At 42.8% G+C, this 17,522-nt stretch overlaps 1 protein-coding gene across 1 annotated transcript in view; it reads right to left on the bottom strand.

Annotated features, from left to right (window-relative positions):
• CHN2 (chimerin 2) overlaps nucleotides 1–15,021 on the bottom strand; it is a 290,116-nt gene extending 275,095 nt beyond the window's left edge. The window contains exon 1 of the mRNA XM_059171458.1: nucleotides 14,120–15,021. Coding sequence (XP_059027441.1) covers nucleotides 14,120–14,168 — 49 coding nt within the window. The 5' untranslated portion in view covers nucleotides 14,169–15,021. The remainder of the gene's footprint in view (nucleotides 1–14,119) is intronic.
• Between the last annotated feature and the right edge of the window lie 2,501 nt (nucleotides 15,022–17,522).

Genomic DNA, 17,522 nt, shown 5'->3' with positions numbered 1-17,522 from the left:
CCTTTTCAGCCTTATTCTATCAATCTTTTTTTGTCTCTTGTAAATAACGGCTTTACTGAGACAGAATTTACATACCCTACAATTCACCTGCTTAAAAGTGTGCAGTTCAATGAATTTTAGTATATTACAGAGATGTGCAACCATTACCACAGTCAGTTTCTGACAATTTCATCACCACCAAAAGGAAACCTATACTCATTAGCAGTCACTCCAGTTTCCCTCCAGTCCTCCCTACCTTAGGAAATCACTTATCTGCTTTCTGCCTCTATGATTTGCCTATTCTGGATATTTCATATGGGTGGAATCATATACTTATTGGCCTGTTGTAATTGGCTTCCTCCACATAACCTTTTCAAGGCTCACCCCTGTTGCAGCACTTGCACTGTATCGCTTTCTAAAATCTTTTCTGTAGCTCTCCCTGCTCAGCTCTAGCTTTACTACTTACACTCCTTGAGTGGTTATCCACTCCTAAAAAGTACTTGAGAACTACAAATCAAGTTTAAGAAGTGGTCCTGGTCCAGAGAAGTCCATGGGATTTTGTTGCGAGTCTCCTATTGCACCTAAGTGCAAATAATCTGTATTATGAATTTAAAAAAAAAAAAAAACCTAATGTTCTAAAAATCATTAAAGGTGTATGTCTAATGTGAACCGGTGATGATGCCCTTACAGAACTAATTTACATGTAAGAGATAAAGGAGGGGCTGTAGCAGCATTCTTATGATAGATTGTTTGGGATATAGACAAATTCATTCACTCAACAATTACTGACTGCCTCCTGCATGGGAGATACTGTTCTAGGTACTGGAGATTGGCAGTGAGCAAAATACACAGAAACATCTGTCTTTGTGAAGCCTGGGTTTTGGATTATTTCTTTAAATCGTTTAAAGAAGGAAAACCAAGGTAATAGTAAACAGGACATTCATAGTGGTTATTTTTGGAGGAAGGGAGTGAAAGAAGACAGGGGAGGGAAAGGAGAAGGGAGAAGAGGCAAGGATAAGTGATGTTCCCAGACTGAGCGACTCCCTTATGAGAGTTCTGTGTCTGTGCTTTCTAACTTCCATGTCTGTTGCAGAGATTTACTTGCATAGGTTGGCTATTACATCAAATTTAATTTTAAAAAAGAGCCACTCCTCTGGACCAGAAAGTATAAACAATGGTGTCTCTTTGGAGGAGAGATTCGTCTGGGCTAATTTAAAATGTTTATGGGAAAGTGGGTTGCACAGAGGAATCTTACACTAAGTGGAGAAATTCTAAACCCATGGGCTTACACGTCAAGGTTTTGAAAGGCTGGTGAAGAGCAAGGTAATATATTCAGAGGAGATTTTTCAGGTCTTACTAGACAATCATGAACTCTGAGTGATCATTTATCATCCAAAAAAAGGGACCAATAGAGCATCTATAGAAGAATGAAACTTCGTAGACCAGAGAGTCTTAAGTTTTGTTCACAAGTTTTCAATTGTCAAGTTTCTTTCACAAGTACTAGCCCATTTTATGGACCAGAAAATTCAGAGGGGACCAAATTACCATAGCCAGTTGGTGCTGGTATTTGGGCCAGCTTCCCACACTTGACACACAACACCACTCTTGAAGTCCAGGGTTCAAATGAACCCACAATAATTTACAAAACCCAAGAATGGATGTTAGAAATAAGTTTCAGAGAGTGAAATATAAAGCAATAAAAAGAAATACCAGTCCACTCTAGGGGTGGAAAATGGAAGGAACTCATTGCTATAAGGAGGACCACAAGCTGAAATTACATATGCTCTCAGAAACATGTCTACAAGAATTCCTGAATGACAGATTTACGTTAGATATTTATGAAAAGTAAAATGTCTGCAGGGCATCTCTTCCTTGAAAGGCTGCTGAGCGTTTTTACAAAATACCCCTTAGTGCTATTACTGGGGTTAGAACGCTGAACTAAGTAAGTACTATGGCAATTATTACATTCTTATGACAAATTACATTGTCTAATTCCAAATCATGTCTTCCATTGGTAATTGCCTAGGATTTGCTGTGGTTATGTTCCTAATCTTAATCTGGTATTATTTCAAGAGAGTTGGAAAGCCTCTGTCAATTGCTTTTTTCTCTGAGGAAGAATTAATATTTGGGAAAAAAGGCATGTGGGTTAATGTCGGTCCTTAAAACAAACATAGGGCTCTCGCGTGGATCAAGTTCAAGCCTTGGACATATTAACATCACATAGGAGAAAAAAATTCTGTGGCCCCCTGACCACGGACAGTACCTTCAACCTTGGGCAATGATCATGAGGGAGATAACAGAGAGGACACCTGGCTTGAACTAACCAGCCAGAGAGTAATAACTCATAGGGCACTTCCTGTGGGAGACACAGTAATGTTCTCTTTGCATATGAAAGTCAGCAAAATAGTGTTATTTACCCAATAAACATGGCTTAAGGGTTTCGCTGTCTGCAGGGACAAACACTATAAAATAAAATGGCTAATTTTTCTATAATAAAGTGAATTTGAATGAGCAACTTAAATCAATATTAGGCAGCCAAATTATGTGTATTAATATCAACACATCATTAGCATAATCCCAAGTGAATTTTTTCATTACTAAAAGTAATGCTAGGCTTGACTTTGCTTTTCCCTTGATATTAGCTTATATATTCTGTATTTAGTTCGGAAATAACTTTTGTTTGAAACCTAATCCACTTCTGCTTTCTGTGTATACATATACACATAGACACACACATACAGACATATATGTGTGCAACACAGACATATATCACACATAGACATGTTTTATACACATATGCATATTCATGGCAAAAGCCTTGGTATAAGCATTATCAGGTAAGAATTTCCTACTCGGGTCAGGAGAAAACTGTGTCCCTTGTTCTGTCAACTTTTCTACCCAACTTCCTAGCAATACGGGCTTTCTTCGGAGGAGGAGTGCCCATAAATCTAACAAGGAAATATGTAAAGTCTAGAATAACAGTAAAGCCTTAAAACAAAGCACAAAACCTGTATCAACAAGAATCTGATGAAGTTCCAATCTGTCCTTCTTTATTTTACTTCATGTCAAAATCTCTATACACACCCAGCAAAAATGAAGGATATCTTTCCATGTCCGGCAGTAAGACAACACAGGGACCTGCGTGTGGGGGCTGAACCGGGCCACGCTGAAGGGAGGGTGTGTTTCAGGCTGAGAGAGTGTGCAGGGCTGCAATGACGGGAGCCATGGAGCAGTGAGTGAATCAGCAGGATCTGTGTGGTGAATTCTGTTTCTCACAGCTAGAACATCCTCACTAGGGACTCCCAGACCAGGGGCTGTCCGATACAAGTATGATGTGAGCCACATCTCTAATCTTAAATATTCTAGTAGCCACGTTAAACTTTTTTTAAGATTTTATTTATTTGTTTGTTTGTTTATTTATTTATTTATTTATTTCAGAGAGTGAGAGAGAGCATGAGCAGGGACAGGGGGAGAGGAAGAAGGGGAGAGAGAATCCTAGGCAAAGACTTCACTCAGTGCGAAGCCTGACATAGGCTCGATTTCACGACCCTGAGATCATGACCTGAACTGAAATCAAGAGTCAGACGCCTAACCGACTGAGCCACCCAGGCGTGCCATCACATTAAATATTTTTAAGTAAACAGGTGAGATTAATTTTTACAGTATCTTTTCTTTAACCTAATATCTGAAGGATGTTATCATCTCAATGTATAACCCATATAACAAGGTTATTTATGAGATATTTTATGTTCTTTTTGTTTTGTACTAAGTCTTCAAACCCTGGCAGTGCATCTCCAGTCACACTGGGTGCATTTCAAGAGCTGAACAGCCCACGTGGCTACCAGATAAGGCAGTACAGTGCTCAGTCTTAAGATTCTTCGAGGTCCGACTGTTGGAGGCCAGTGCTGCAGGCACACACTTTAGTACCTGCCGTAGAAAACTGACCCTTCAAACCACACTCCCTGTTCCCTGTTCCCTTGTTGTCCCAAACATTGATCTCTTGGTGTATTTCTTAGAAGCAAAATTATTTAAGATAAAGCACTTTAGGGGCAGCTGGGTAGCTCACTCGGTTGAGCGGCTGTCTCTTAATTCTGGCTCAGCTCATGATCTCTAGGTCATGAGACTGAGCCCCATGATGGCCTCCAAGCTCACTGGGGAGTCTGCTTGAGGATTCTCTCTCTTTCTCTCGCTGTCCCTCCTCCTACTCATGCTCGCTCTCTCTCTCAAATAAATAAATCATTAAAAAAAGAAAAAGTACTTTATTTTGTTTGTGTGTAATATGTCAAATAAATAAGGAATGCAGGCTTTGTTTCCTTAAAGGACCCAGTGCTCAGACCTCAGAGAAAGTTGAGGTACACAGTCTCTGATGAGAAAAGAATTATAGATGGTGATCACCCACCCAAGTGATTCTGTGATTCACACTGCCCTAAACATATGATCTGAGTTATGTCAAAAAGGACTAAGCTGTACATGCCATGGGCCTCTGGCTATTACGTCTGAATCCAGTGGCCTCAATATCCACCTTTGTCTTTTTTTTTTTTAATATTTTATTTATTTATTTGACAGAGAGGAGAGAGAGCACAGTAGAGGGAGTAGCAGACAGAAGGAAAGGGAGAAGCAGGCTCTCTGAGCGGAGAGCCTGAATATGGGGCTCGATCCCAGGACCCTGGGATCATGACCCGAGCCAAAAGCAGACATTTAACAACTGAGCCACCCAGGAGCCCCTCCACCTTTGTCTTGACAGTTGTTTGACCCTTTAAAGATACCATCTACCTTTCTTTCCATTTGCTTGTTGCTCTTGAAGATGGTAACAGAAGTTCAAGGAGGAGGGCAGCTTCCTTTTCTTAGGAACTGTCATGTTCCTGCATCTTATTTGCATGCATTTTCTTCCAATTAAATGTGCTGAAGATTCCCAAAGCTAACTTATATTCTAAAAACCGATGGATTTGCTTTGCCCCATATGTGGGTCTTTTGCAGTAGTAAAATACTTCTAGGCGAATGGTTTGCTGATGGCCAAGTTGGTAGAAAATCTCCTTTAAATAGCATAGCTTGGATATGCCACTAGCAACCTCAGTGCACACATTCACAATTTTCTTATTTTCTTTATGATGTTTTGGAATAGATACAATTTTAAGGTCCAAACTACTTCCGGACATGGGCATTTTTCTTCCTCTCTGAGGGTGAAATTATAACTCACTGTAGAACTTTTTTCAAAAAAAGAAATGGGAGTTATCATTAGGAAAACTACAGACCATTTTTTAAAAAGCTTGAATCCAATTTGAAGACTAGAAGAGTTTATAAACATTTTAATTACTCTCCCCAACATCATCCTCCAGCTGTCATTCCACAGTCCCCCTCAAAGTTATGAAAAAAATTACTTTAAAAAAAAGTCAATTTGCAAAATTAGTGAAATATAACCTAAGCAGCATAACAAATATAGGAATGGGAGAACATTCTATCAAAGTTGCTATCTGTAGCTTAGTAATTTTACGTTAGTAATGTCCCTCTCTTAGAATCACCTTCCCTGTCTACCAGGGCTGTCTAATAGAATCTTCCACAGGATGATGGAAATGTTCTATTTGTGCATGGTCTAATATGGCAGCCAGCAACCACAGGTACTATTGAGCATTGAAATGTGCCTCATGCAACTAAGGAACTGAATTTATTTAAATTTAAATTTAAACTTGAAATTTAAACAGCTACATGTAGCTAGTGGTTACCATATTGGATAGCACAACTATCTATAATTAGGGCAGGGGCTAGGTCACTTAAATCTTTATGCCACTCTTGGCACAATATCAGCCTTGAGATCCAAGGCTCATGTAAAACACAAAGCACTTTATGACTGCTTTTTTGAAAATATTAAATAATTAAATAGAACAGCTTCCATGAAGCCAGACAAGGGAGGGGGGAAACCCAGCTGTAAGAAATTCTCTAAGGATAATGCTACTCCTTAGGATGAGCCAGAAAAGGGGATGGAGGATGATTATTCTAGAAACGTGGGTCCTAGAGGTCCATTCCAGATCTAGCTCCACAGTCAACTAGCTGAACGGCTCTGAGCAGTTCTTGGAGCTCCTCTGAACCTGATTCTCTTACTTATATAATTCTGGAATCTGCTAGAACAACCTACAAGTCCCCTCCTCCCTTGAAACCTGTAATGAAATGTAGAGTCAAACCAGATCAGAAGGAAAAAAAAAAACATTCTCAGGTAAGAAGTGTTGCATATGGTCTACCAGAACGCCTTCTGTAATTTCAGTTCCTATACTTTTCACTTAAGATAGAAGCTAACAAGTATATAGTCTTCAGGCCGAGGATTCAGAATCTGAGAGTTTCATAAGGGGATCACAAGATTTGATGAGCACACACAAAATGGAATGCTTTTAAGACTCCCGTGAAGACAGTCAACTAAATGCAAAGTAACAACTATTCTTTTTTTCTCCCCCCCGATCTTTTTCCTTTTATTTGGAAAATTTTCAAACCTTAGAAAAGTTACAAGACTAATATGATGAACACTTACATACCCCTCACACCTCATGAGACTGTTCTTAAGTACTGATATCCAGAAACCCAATCCCCCAGGGGATCTCGCTACAGACCATTCCCTTGGTAACACCTCCCAGTCCCTAACGCTAGTGAGAATAAACTTTGGTCAGGTCGGAGGTGAGTCTGGATAACCACCAAGGGTAACAAAATAAAGCACAACTGTATTACTGTATTTTCTCTGTTAACAATAAGCATGCATTTCAGCCTTAAATTTTATGTCAGACACTTTAAAAACAAGATAGAATAAAAAAATGAACCCTTCAGGTTTCAAGACGAAAAATCCTAGTCTTTGAAATGAAGGAGACATTGCTCCAATCCTAGCACCGGGAATCCAATCTCTGTGCCCCCTCTGAACCGATGCCTTTGTTTGCGAAGGGGATTCGTGGTCTACCTCAGAGAAATACCCCGAGGATTCCATGTAAACAGAGTGAGACATAAAAACCATTCAGAATTGCTAGCTGCTTTTCCAGTTTACTAAGCCTTTTCCCAAATAGTATACTTCAGGAATGACAACCGTGTGGAATGAATTCACCAGAAATCTGGTTTAAAGACAAGAGAGGGGCACCTGGGTGGCTCTGTCAGTGAAGCATCTGTCTTTGGCTCAGGTCACAATCTCAAGTCCGGATGGAGCCCTTTGACAGGTTCCCTGCTCAGTGGGGGAGCCTGCTTCTCCCTCTCCCTCTGCTGCTCCCTCTGCCTGTGCTCTCTCTCACTCTCTCTGTCAAATAAATAAATAAAATCTTAAAAACAAAATAAAACAAAACAAAAGCAGCAAGAGAACGGAAGCTCAAAGATGTTCAGGGCAGGAGGAGGTATCGGCATCTACTGAGCAGATAGGACAGCCAGGCCTACAGGAGGCCATCCTTCCATCAACCCTGTTAATGCTCACGTCAATTCTGGGAAACAGGCTGTTATACCTGCTGTTTGCCATCAGGTTTTAAAGCTCAGAAAGGCTGATTTCACCAAAGGTCACATCGTTAGCTAGTTGTAGGGCTTAGTTAAGTAAGTATCTGGTTTAAATGCCTACATTAACCATTTAGGAACTTCCGCTAAGGGTTCAAGAGTCTTGGTTAATGGTTTAAGGGTCATATTTAGGGCTTCAAGCTCTTTAAGAGCCTAGTTAAGGGTTTAGGTGCCCTGGTCAACGCCTCGGTCAAAGGTTTCAGTGTCCAGATCTTCTGACTCTGAGGTTAGGGCTCCTCCTGCAACATGTAACGAAGACACATTTTGGAACATGAGGTTTCTTGCCAGCTCAAGGATGTAGACTGCTTCTCTACATCTAGTGGATTCTGCCAGGCAAGTGGCATGTAGCCTTTCTTGAAAAAGTGTTCTCCCCAGCAGGCCCACCAAGGCAAGTGGTAGTTGGCAGCCCACACAAAATACATAGACGATGTCTCAATTCCAGGAATCTTAACCAACGTAACCTCCGACCTTGGGTGATTATATTTTAAATAAGGCTATTCACTGAACACCTTTATTAGAAAATGTCTATGGGAACTTAGGCATTGGATGATTTGAAATAACTCTTGCAATGGCTGAGGTTGGGTGACTTGGACAGGCCAAGCTACTGAAGCAAGGCAAGGCTGTAATTAGACCATGCTGTAAAGACTGTCCAAAGATTGGACCCCACAAAGGTGTTCGATTAATAATAAATGAGGAGAAAAGCAGGCTATTTGCGCAAGCAGCTGGTGGATGGCTCTCCCTGGGTACAGAGCCGCAAAGTTTTATCGTCACTTGGCAGTGCACGCATGCCAAGTCTTCAGCCTCAGATCCCAGGGAACAGACACATGGGTCTGGTTGCAGACCAGACTGCCTGTGGGACCAGCACATTCCTAACTGGATTTCCCTCTAGTGATGGAGACTTTAAATAAACCTCTGCTTTTGTTAGTAACGTTGAGACACGTGAGTTTTTTCTGTCACACCAACCAGCCTGCACCAGAGATACAGGTATCCATCTTGATCCCCTGACCAGAATCCATGCAAGCAACACAAAACCAGCTTCCATTCCCACTCAGCAAATGGAGAGAGAAGCAGGAAGCTGCTTAGAGGATTTGGAAACTAATAGTCAAGTAAGGACCAAATGCAGGGTTGATGAAAAAAAAAAATTCTAAATAGAAATCTGACCAACATAATTACATGAGAGAAAAGTAAAAAGAAGAGAAGAAAGAAAGGAAAGAAGAAAGTCATTCATTTTGTAAATTAAATGATACACATCAGGAGTCATGAAATGTGAATACATTCATAAAAGATACATGATGGGTGGGTGATAGATGGACTCTATCAATCACAGGTCTATCACTAGGTCCCTTTCTCTTTCTCTGCTTCTAACTATCTTGGCAAGAAACTTGATCTCTTGGCAGATAACTCTTTTCCAAAACATACCAACGTGACACTTCTCATGCATAGGTTTTCCAAACCCAGTGTCCGATTATTTTCACCATTGCACAAAAACAGGAGATCCCGCAGAGCAGCAGACGGCCTTCAGCAGGCTGACACCCGGGCCAAGCCCCAGGTTGCAGCTCAGAGAACACACTGTCCAGTTGAATCCCACATGGACTGGCCTCAAAAAATACCTGGTGTTTGTGTCCCCTAAAAGTTGAAATGGCAGTGTCTTTGAAAACACTTCACGGGGTTTGTGGGAAAGGTGGGGGGGGGGGGGTGGCATTTTAGCAAGAGTACACCTATCAGTGGGCCGTTGTCAAACCCGACAAGCAGGTAGTCATGCCTAAGAAAAGTCTGTCCTCTCAGATTCGTATCACTGGGTTCATCTGGGTTCCCACAAAGGAGCAGTGAAAAAATCTAGTAAGTTAAAATGAGGTGTGGGAAGGTCACCAGAATAACAGCAAAGAACAACACTCTTCATCTGAGTGAATGATTTCTTTCAGGATATTAATTTCAGCTTTGTGATTTTTTTTTTAAATTTGCAATTTTTTAGAAATCACAATTTTTTTGGTGCTTTAAAATAACAAAAATAATCAAATCATTCTGACTTTCTAGGTGATTATGAAATTAAATTACCAGTAGTTATCACTAAAACACAGGTAAAGACCTTTATTTCACACAAAATTGAATATTTCTGAATAATTCGGGGGTCCAAAAGTAGACTTCTCTGAATAACTGTTTCAACAAAGATATTCTGTTTTGTAGTATTAGATCCATGGAGTTTCTAATTACACATTGGCAGCATTATCATAGTTCAGTTTTAACCTTCTGCATCTGAGGGTATAAAAGATTTGTAAATGTCACTGGTTCTGACCATCCAATAATGAGTAATGAAAATTTCTATATATCACTTCTGGATCAAACTGGTATGACAGCAGAAAATAGCATTATTTATTTGGCCCACATTATTATTGTATAAAATCTGGGGAAATAAATCCCTCAATTCATTTAGGAATGTTCTTTTCCTAATTAAGGTTTCAATGACTTTACACATAAATACTGATTTTTACCTTTTTCCATTTGCATTGTAAAGTCTACATTGATTTCACTTCTATAATACAGTGTGTTTAATGTTCTCAAATCTTAACAACTTCTTATCCTGGGTGTCCCTTTAATATTTAATTTTTACCTTGTTCAGTTACTGGAAAACATCTCATAGCTTTTTTATTTATTACTTTACTTGAGTTGATTTCTTTTCTTTCTTTCTTTCTTTTTTTACTCTGTGAAATTACCCATTTTGCAATCACATCACTAAAATGCAAGAAGTTCTTCTTTCAATTATAAAAGCCAGTATTACCCATGATTATTAGCAAAACTATTTTGCAAATCAACCACTCTTTATTTCAGAATACAATCAAGTACCACAGGCTAGAGTAAAAAGCTTAAGGATAGCAATCTTTTTTTTTTTTTTCCATTTAAAATAATAAACGTAATCAAACCTTCCTGCCAATCTAGGTGATTGTGAAATTTAATTACTAGCAGTTATCATTAAAACAAAGCCAAAGCAATTTCTTCCACACATAATTGAATATTCCAGAAGAAAATTTCTGAACAGTTCTTGGAAAATGTATTTAAAAATTAATTTTAACCTGATTATTTCATTTGTTATGTCTCAGTTGGTAATGCAGAATAAATGACACACTTGGGTGTTGTGGTTCAACAACAGCAAGTGAGAACATATTCTCAGGAAAATCAGATAACTTTGAGTTTACTACTGAGTGAATTATCAGATCTTTACTCTCTGTGCAAACACAACCAAACCTAAATCTTCCACATCTATTCCTCTAAGAGAGGTTTAACCCATATTATTCGAGTTCACCTCTCCATATGCTACTCACTACAGAATCAACAGTTCCTTCTTTCCTGCTCAATTGCCCAAGTATGTCCTAAGGCTTCCAGGGAGCTGTTCCATCAAACCCACTGCTACTCGAATGGAAAGAAAACCTCCTACCTACATCAGCAGCACTAGTAAGTGATCTAGCTCCTCTCTGCACCATGCTGCTAATAGGTCTATAGGTATAACCATCCAGAGAAGAGATAGCACCTTCAAAATGGATCAACAGCAGATATAAGGAAGTTGAGAATTGGGCCATGGACTTCCCCACCTCTAGGCCCTTGGAGGTCTTCCCGAAATGCTCTTCCTCTTCCTGAAATGCCTTTCCTGCTATCTGGGGGAAAAAATCTCACTCATCCTTTAAGCCCCAACTCATAGGCCACCTCCACTGACTCCTGCCTACTGAAGGAATGAATCACTCTCTTCCTCACACTCTCCTCCACATAAGTCATTCTACCCAACGGGAATATAGATTACTATTTGTCGTCCGTCTCTGTGGCTGGACAGTGAGGGAAAGGATCCTAATTCATCTTTCTATTCCGAACTCTTGGGACAGTGCCCGAAACCTAAAATATACTTAATGACTGCTTATTTAATGGACCTCAGACCTCAAGATCAAATTTAACATGCAATGTAAGAGGCAAATTTTATGTGTGTTGGACTTATTTCTGTACCTAAAGTCTGAGCCATGAAATGCCTTCTATGTCATTCCTCAAAGGAGCAAAATTTATTAACACCAAACATTGACTAAGTGCCACATCCTGGGCTAACTGGTCTACACACTCTATCTCATTTAAACCACATAGCATTCCTATGAGTAAGTCCTGTTATTAACATTAGCCTTATCTACAGATGAGGACATTGAGGCTTGGAGAGTTGAGCAACTCACTCCAAATTACCCAACTGGTAAATGGGGGCAGCCAGAACTCAAGAACAATAATCCCAGAACTTCAGAACTAGAGGGGATCCTGAAAATATGTTCCTCAATCAGCCTCCTTGAAACTGACGTTTAGAAACTTACTTCTGGGCACATAATAGGCCCTATGCGGAAAAAGGTGATCAATACGTTGATAGAGTGCCCTATTTTCTCATATAATCTGGCCTTTGCCTGGGAGAACGCAGCTGCCACAACAAACAGGCTCTATTCTTTAATGCCCAACACCTCTCACAGGTGTGAATTGCTTGTGTTGTCTGAATTATTCATGATCCACACGATGGGTAAGTGTGCGTAAAAAGAGAACTACAGCTTTTTGTATTTTTCAAGACAAAGCATCTGATTAATTGGTGTATTAAGCAATATAAGTTCATAGGCCAGTCTGATCCACAACAAATAGTATACCCATGCCCACTTTTTTGAATTTTGGTGTTCACGTAATTTCCCAGTTCCCATTAGGATTTAAAACAGTGGTAACTCAAGCAGGAAGGAGACCCATCATAAGCATCTCCATCCTATCTGCAAAGCAGTTACCAACATCTAAAGCTCTTACTGAGTGGCTTCAAACCCATGTATTTTTCTGAAGCCCGAATTCAGTATTTCTATCAGGTTCCTTAAGCTACACCAAGATCTGAATGTTCAGATGCCACAGCATCTGTAATTTATGCCATCAGTAAATCTCATGAGAATACGGCCTTCTTGTCTTTTTTCCATTCTTCTTTCCTGTGGCCACCTCTCCACCCACCCAGTCCCTTTTCTAGTGGGCAGCTTTCCGAGAGGGCTAACCATATGCTAATCGTAAGCCAACATCACTGTATTTTAAATTCAATGTTAGTCAACCAAAATGAATTGAAAAGCAGCAGCAGTGGTTTGGGGGTACTAAAAATACGCTGTAACATTTGCTGAGTTCTCAGAATTAAAACCACAGGCAGTCAACTTGTTGCTGCTCTTAATAAGATATGACTGTTCTGCCCCATTGGCTGCTACTACCAGCAACTTGAACTCTATCATATGCCTAACAACACTGTGCTTTTGATTAGTTGGCAGTGATCAAGAAAGGAGGTGCCATTTCCCAGGAACTGAACCTGCCAAAAAAGATAACAGATGGCTTTCAAGGGATCACCTTGTGCCACATCATAATCGTACCTTGGTCAAACTCACCTTGCATTTATGATTAAATTAGTTACACATCTATAGATATGGCTTATTTATGACAGGCTTGCTGTCCAGTGGTCCCAACCAGGTGATTGTTCTCGGAGTTTAATGTCTGGGTGATTGTAATAAAACACACACCCACGTGCGCGCGCGCACACACACACACACACACACACCCCACACACAATAGGAATTAATACAATATTAACATATTGAGTATTTTCCTGAGGATTTCAAGACCCTCTTGACCCGGGAGGACTGTATACTACACTAAATGTCTTATCAGCTATGCCTTTAGGGTTTGTCATTAAAGTTTTCAGGGACCAGAGAGGTAGAAGAATTCTACCTAATGCATCATTCTGATTAGAAACCTGTCATACTCAGAAACCAAAGGGTCTATTTCTATTGATTCCTATTCCTTCAGGCTCATTAGCAGTTTTTTTCTCTTCAACAGACCTGTCGATCAACCATAGAAAAAGCTGAAAGAAGCCCTCCCTTTGCTCAGCCACACTTGAAAACAAAATGTATGCCCGGAAAGTAAAATTAGAGAGTATTATAAGAAAATGTCCAAGAGGCCACATAGGAAAAAAATCACACACACACACATACACACACACTTGTAAACCGGCAAATTATCAGAGGTTGGGCTCGACCTTCCTTCCTCTAACTCGCTTCAATCAGGACCAGAAACACAGAAACCCTTCATTACTTCTATCTCACACCATGCCCCAAGCTTGTGTCTCCATGGAGCTAATTTCTGAAACAAACAAAGAAAATCAAGTCTGCGAGGAGCGGGGGTTTTCTCCTCTCTTCCTTGGATTTGGGCATCCAGCCCGGCGGGCGCCGCACCGCAAGCCAGTCCCGGCACCCAGCGGCACCCTAACCTTCCGCGCCCCGCTAGCCCAGGTTCCCGCTGCGCCAGAAAGTGCGAGCCCGCCCTGCTCCTTTCGCTTCTTGCCCGCTGCTGCTCCCCAAGTCTCCAGAACCCTCGCGTTCGCACACTAAGGACGCCAGCGCTCTCCCACCTCTGCGCTGTCAGATGTCAGGCGCGGAGGTGCTGTGGGCGCCCCGGGTGCTGGCAAACCGAACCAGTGTCCCAGGGGCGCCTGCCCTCACTCCGAGAGAGGGGACAGGACGGCCACAGGTAGGCTCTACCCATCCCGGGGCGCCGGGCGAGGGCGGGGGGCGAGAGAGCCAGCGCGGCAGCCTGCGCCCGACGGGCTGAAACTCACCGGAGGACACCGAGGAGCCGGACAGGCTGGAGTTGCTGGACGCTGCCATCTCCGCGCGCTCCGCGCGTCGCTGCTGGCTCAGCCCCGGAGCGGACGCCGCCGCCGCTGCCCTAGCGCGACCGCTCGCAGCCTTCGCGGCCCCCAGCCCATGGCAAAGTCCTGGGGACGCGCAGCAAAGCACCAGCCTCCGGACTCTGCCTGCACTTCCTGCTCCACCAGATGACGCGCTGCTGCCGCCGCTATTTATTTGTGGTTTCCGTCCCTCTCGGCGCCTTTGCACGCTCTTCTCCGCGTGTCGGGGGGCTAGGTAGGAGCCGAGGGAGGCCGAGGGGCGGCGGGAGCGGACTAACCGTGCCTCCAGTCGAGCCCCAGCTGTGGTCCGCGCTCCCCCGCGCGCGGCTGGGACCACAGCGCCCGGGCGGCCCGGAGGCGCCCCGCCAGCTCCTGCACCCTCCCCTGGGCTCCTGCCTCCACAGCGGCACTTCGAGCAGCCCGGGCAGAGGCGGCGGGAGCCAGACAGACAGAGCGACCTCCCCCTTCCCCCTCCGCCCCAACTCCGCTCGCGCGCACACAAAGGAAGGAGAGGAGACGCGGGAGCTCGGGGGGCTGGTTCAGCTGCCGCGGGCTTGACAGCTTCTGCGACTGGGGCTGGAAGAGGAGGCTGAGGACTGCAGGGCGTGGGGTGCGGGGGGACGCTGGACCGGGACGCGGGACCCCGAGGTGCTGGGGAGGTCGCCGGGGGGGGGGGGCGTGGGGCAAGCGCGGCTGCGGGGCGGGCGCAGCGCTGCCCCACGGTTTGGAGGCAACCCGGGGTGGGGAGTGGGGAGAAGGTGGTGGGTCTCGCTGCCGGTGGCCAGGCTAAGGAGCGGCGAAGACAGCCGGGGTGGGGGATCCAGAGGGCGAAGGCGAGGTCACTAAGGACACGATGCTAGCTAAAAGGGGGTCTGGGATGCCAGAACGGCTCTGAAGAGCTTCTTCCACTCCGCTCCAAATTGTTCTTTGTTACTCTGGAGCTGATGGTCCCTAACCCTGCAAGGTGTGTTTTCTAAAACACTGTCAAAACACCTAGCAAGCCCATCCAGCCGCATTTAAGTACCCCCAGCCACGGACAGTGATTAATGGGTCCACTGGGCTTTTGAGGTTGCCCTTCAAAGAAATAGAGATGTTCCAAATATGTCATCAGGCCCTCACAAAGCAGGGTGTCAAGTGAAGGAGGCTGTCTGACTTCGTCTGGTAAAGGATCCTCACAAAAGACTTGGCAGCAGGTCCAACTGTGCCCTTTCAGGAAAAGGGATTGCTTAGGTGTGTGAGAGAAAGAGACTGGAGCACAAGGTGTGTACCTTCCCTCTGTATTTAAACCTAAATTAATTTCACTGGGAGGAAATATCATACGGATTTTTTTTAAAAAATCTATTTCACGCTCCCAGCAGGGTAATCGGTTCTTTCAATCCTGAAGCAACAGAAAACTGTGAAATTTGAACAGAAATTGTTAGATCAAAGGAAAACGCAAACATTAAAGGAGTGAAAGTACTCTCATTATGTAGCAAAGTGGAAAGTGTTCACATTGGGGTAGTTCAATTTTTAAAAACATGGTTAAAAGGACAGAGTCAATTTAAGAATTATCAGGAGTGACACAGGAACAGCAGATAGTCCTAGGGGGTCCACATCAACCATGCACCCAATGTACAGTGACTGATAAATGTTGAATAATCGTAATATGCACTCATGTCACATTTTCTAGTTGATTTAAACTTTTTTTTTTCTAATTCCCTTCGGGATGCCATCCTAGCACATCTTCCCAATGAGTCTCTCCCCCCCACCCCCCGAAAATACAGTTTTCTGAATAGTTGAGGGCTCATGAGCCCGCCTCAGCCACATTGAGTCTTCCTGACCCTCATCTATATGGAACCTGGAACATTCCTGCCTGGTATAGGGAGACCTGAGCACCAACCCCCCTCCCCTCAACACATACTCCTTTTTCTCTCCTTTTGTGCAATGCAGCCTTGATGCAGCCTAACCTGGAGTCCTTCAGGGATATATGCCCTGTCACAACACTAATCTCTCCATCAGAACCAACTTCCTGTTCTCCCAAAGTTCTTCTGATCAAAGGCACATCTACTTCATTAACTAGTAGCCGATGTATCCCTCCAGATCTTTAGATGGTGGACTGACTTGCCTAGGTCATGTAGTAGGGCTGACACTCTCCAGGCTTTGAAGACAAAAGACAACACAGGAATTCATACTCTGGTTCCACCAGTCACTAGTTATGTGACCATGAGCAAATCACCTACACTCAATGAGTCTCAGTTTCTCCACCTGCAACCCAAATCTTGATACTATAGGGTGTTATGAAGATTAAATAAAATCATGTGTATAAAGCCACAGTGTACCTGGCATATAGTTTGTGCTGTGATTATAAACTGTGCACCGGAAAGGCCAAATCTATGATTTGACCAACTTCTGCTTTTTCCACTACATCTGAAGATAACTAATCAGCATTTACTTGTTCCACCAGGGGAAATATCTAATCTTTGGCCCAAGGTTTATATCTTTCTTGTCCCAAATTGAGTAATACACAACAGGTTTCATTATTCACCTCTGAAGTCTTGCAAAATGATGTCAAATTCTATTTCTGTAGTCAGATGATAATATTTACCTTCCCAGAACTTTGCAGTCATTAGTTAGGGAAGGTAAAGCAGGCCTTGTGAAGTTGATAACTTTTATTATCTCAGATAGACTTGAGATAATATAAAGGGAAGGGACAAAGGGGAACTTGCTGTGAAGGTACTACTCCACAGCCACTCTGTGCTATATAAGAGTGAAATGAAACAGAGACGAACTTTTTTCCACTGGGTTCAGAGCCCAGAAGAAGGATACAAGGATACAAGGTCAACAAACATGCTTACTGAACAAAAACAAGATGACTGGGGAAGCTTCGTTTGTTGGTAAGAGATGAACCATAACTCCAAGGCCTATTATTTTGAAGAACAAATGGAGAGCTCCGGGTTCAGAACTAAAATCTGAAAGTTGATCAATAATTTAGATTGTTAAAGCCAAAACGGAATGGAGAAAACTCAGCAGGCATGATCACTCACTATCATTTTTCTTAGCTTCAGAGCCCTAAAGGCTGGCTGTTCTTCGCAAAAATGTTTATGATATCAGAAAATTAGCAGGAGGTGGCTGAAATAAGAAGTTATTTACCTTCCTCTCCCCAGCAGGCTCATGCACCTGCTTGTGGACCTGCCAAAACAGTTCTCCAAATGAAACAATAAGGATATTCGTTCCTATGTTTCACTCATTCATTCACTCATTCATTCATGGGCATTAACTCCAGCTAATGCCTATTTGTCAGTGGAAAAGCGAACACTGGTGCTGCAAAAATCTTAGGCCTCTTTGAAAAGTA

This window comes from Mustela lutreola, chromosome 4, assembly GCF_030435805.1.
Source record: "Mustela lutreola isolate mMusLut2 chromosome 4, mMusLut2.pri, whole genome shotgun sequence".
In the NCBI taxonomy this organism is placed as follows: domain Eukaryota; kingdom Metazoa; phylum Chordata; class Mammalia; order Carnivora; family Mustelidae; genus Mustela; species Mustela lutreola.
This window is presented reverse-complemented; position numbering and strand designations above follow the sequence as displayed.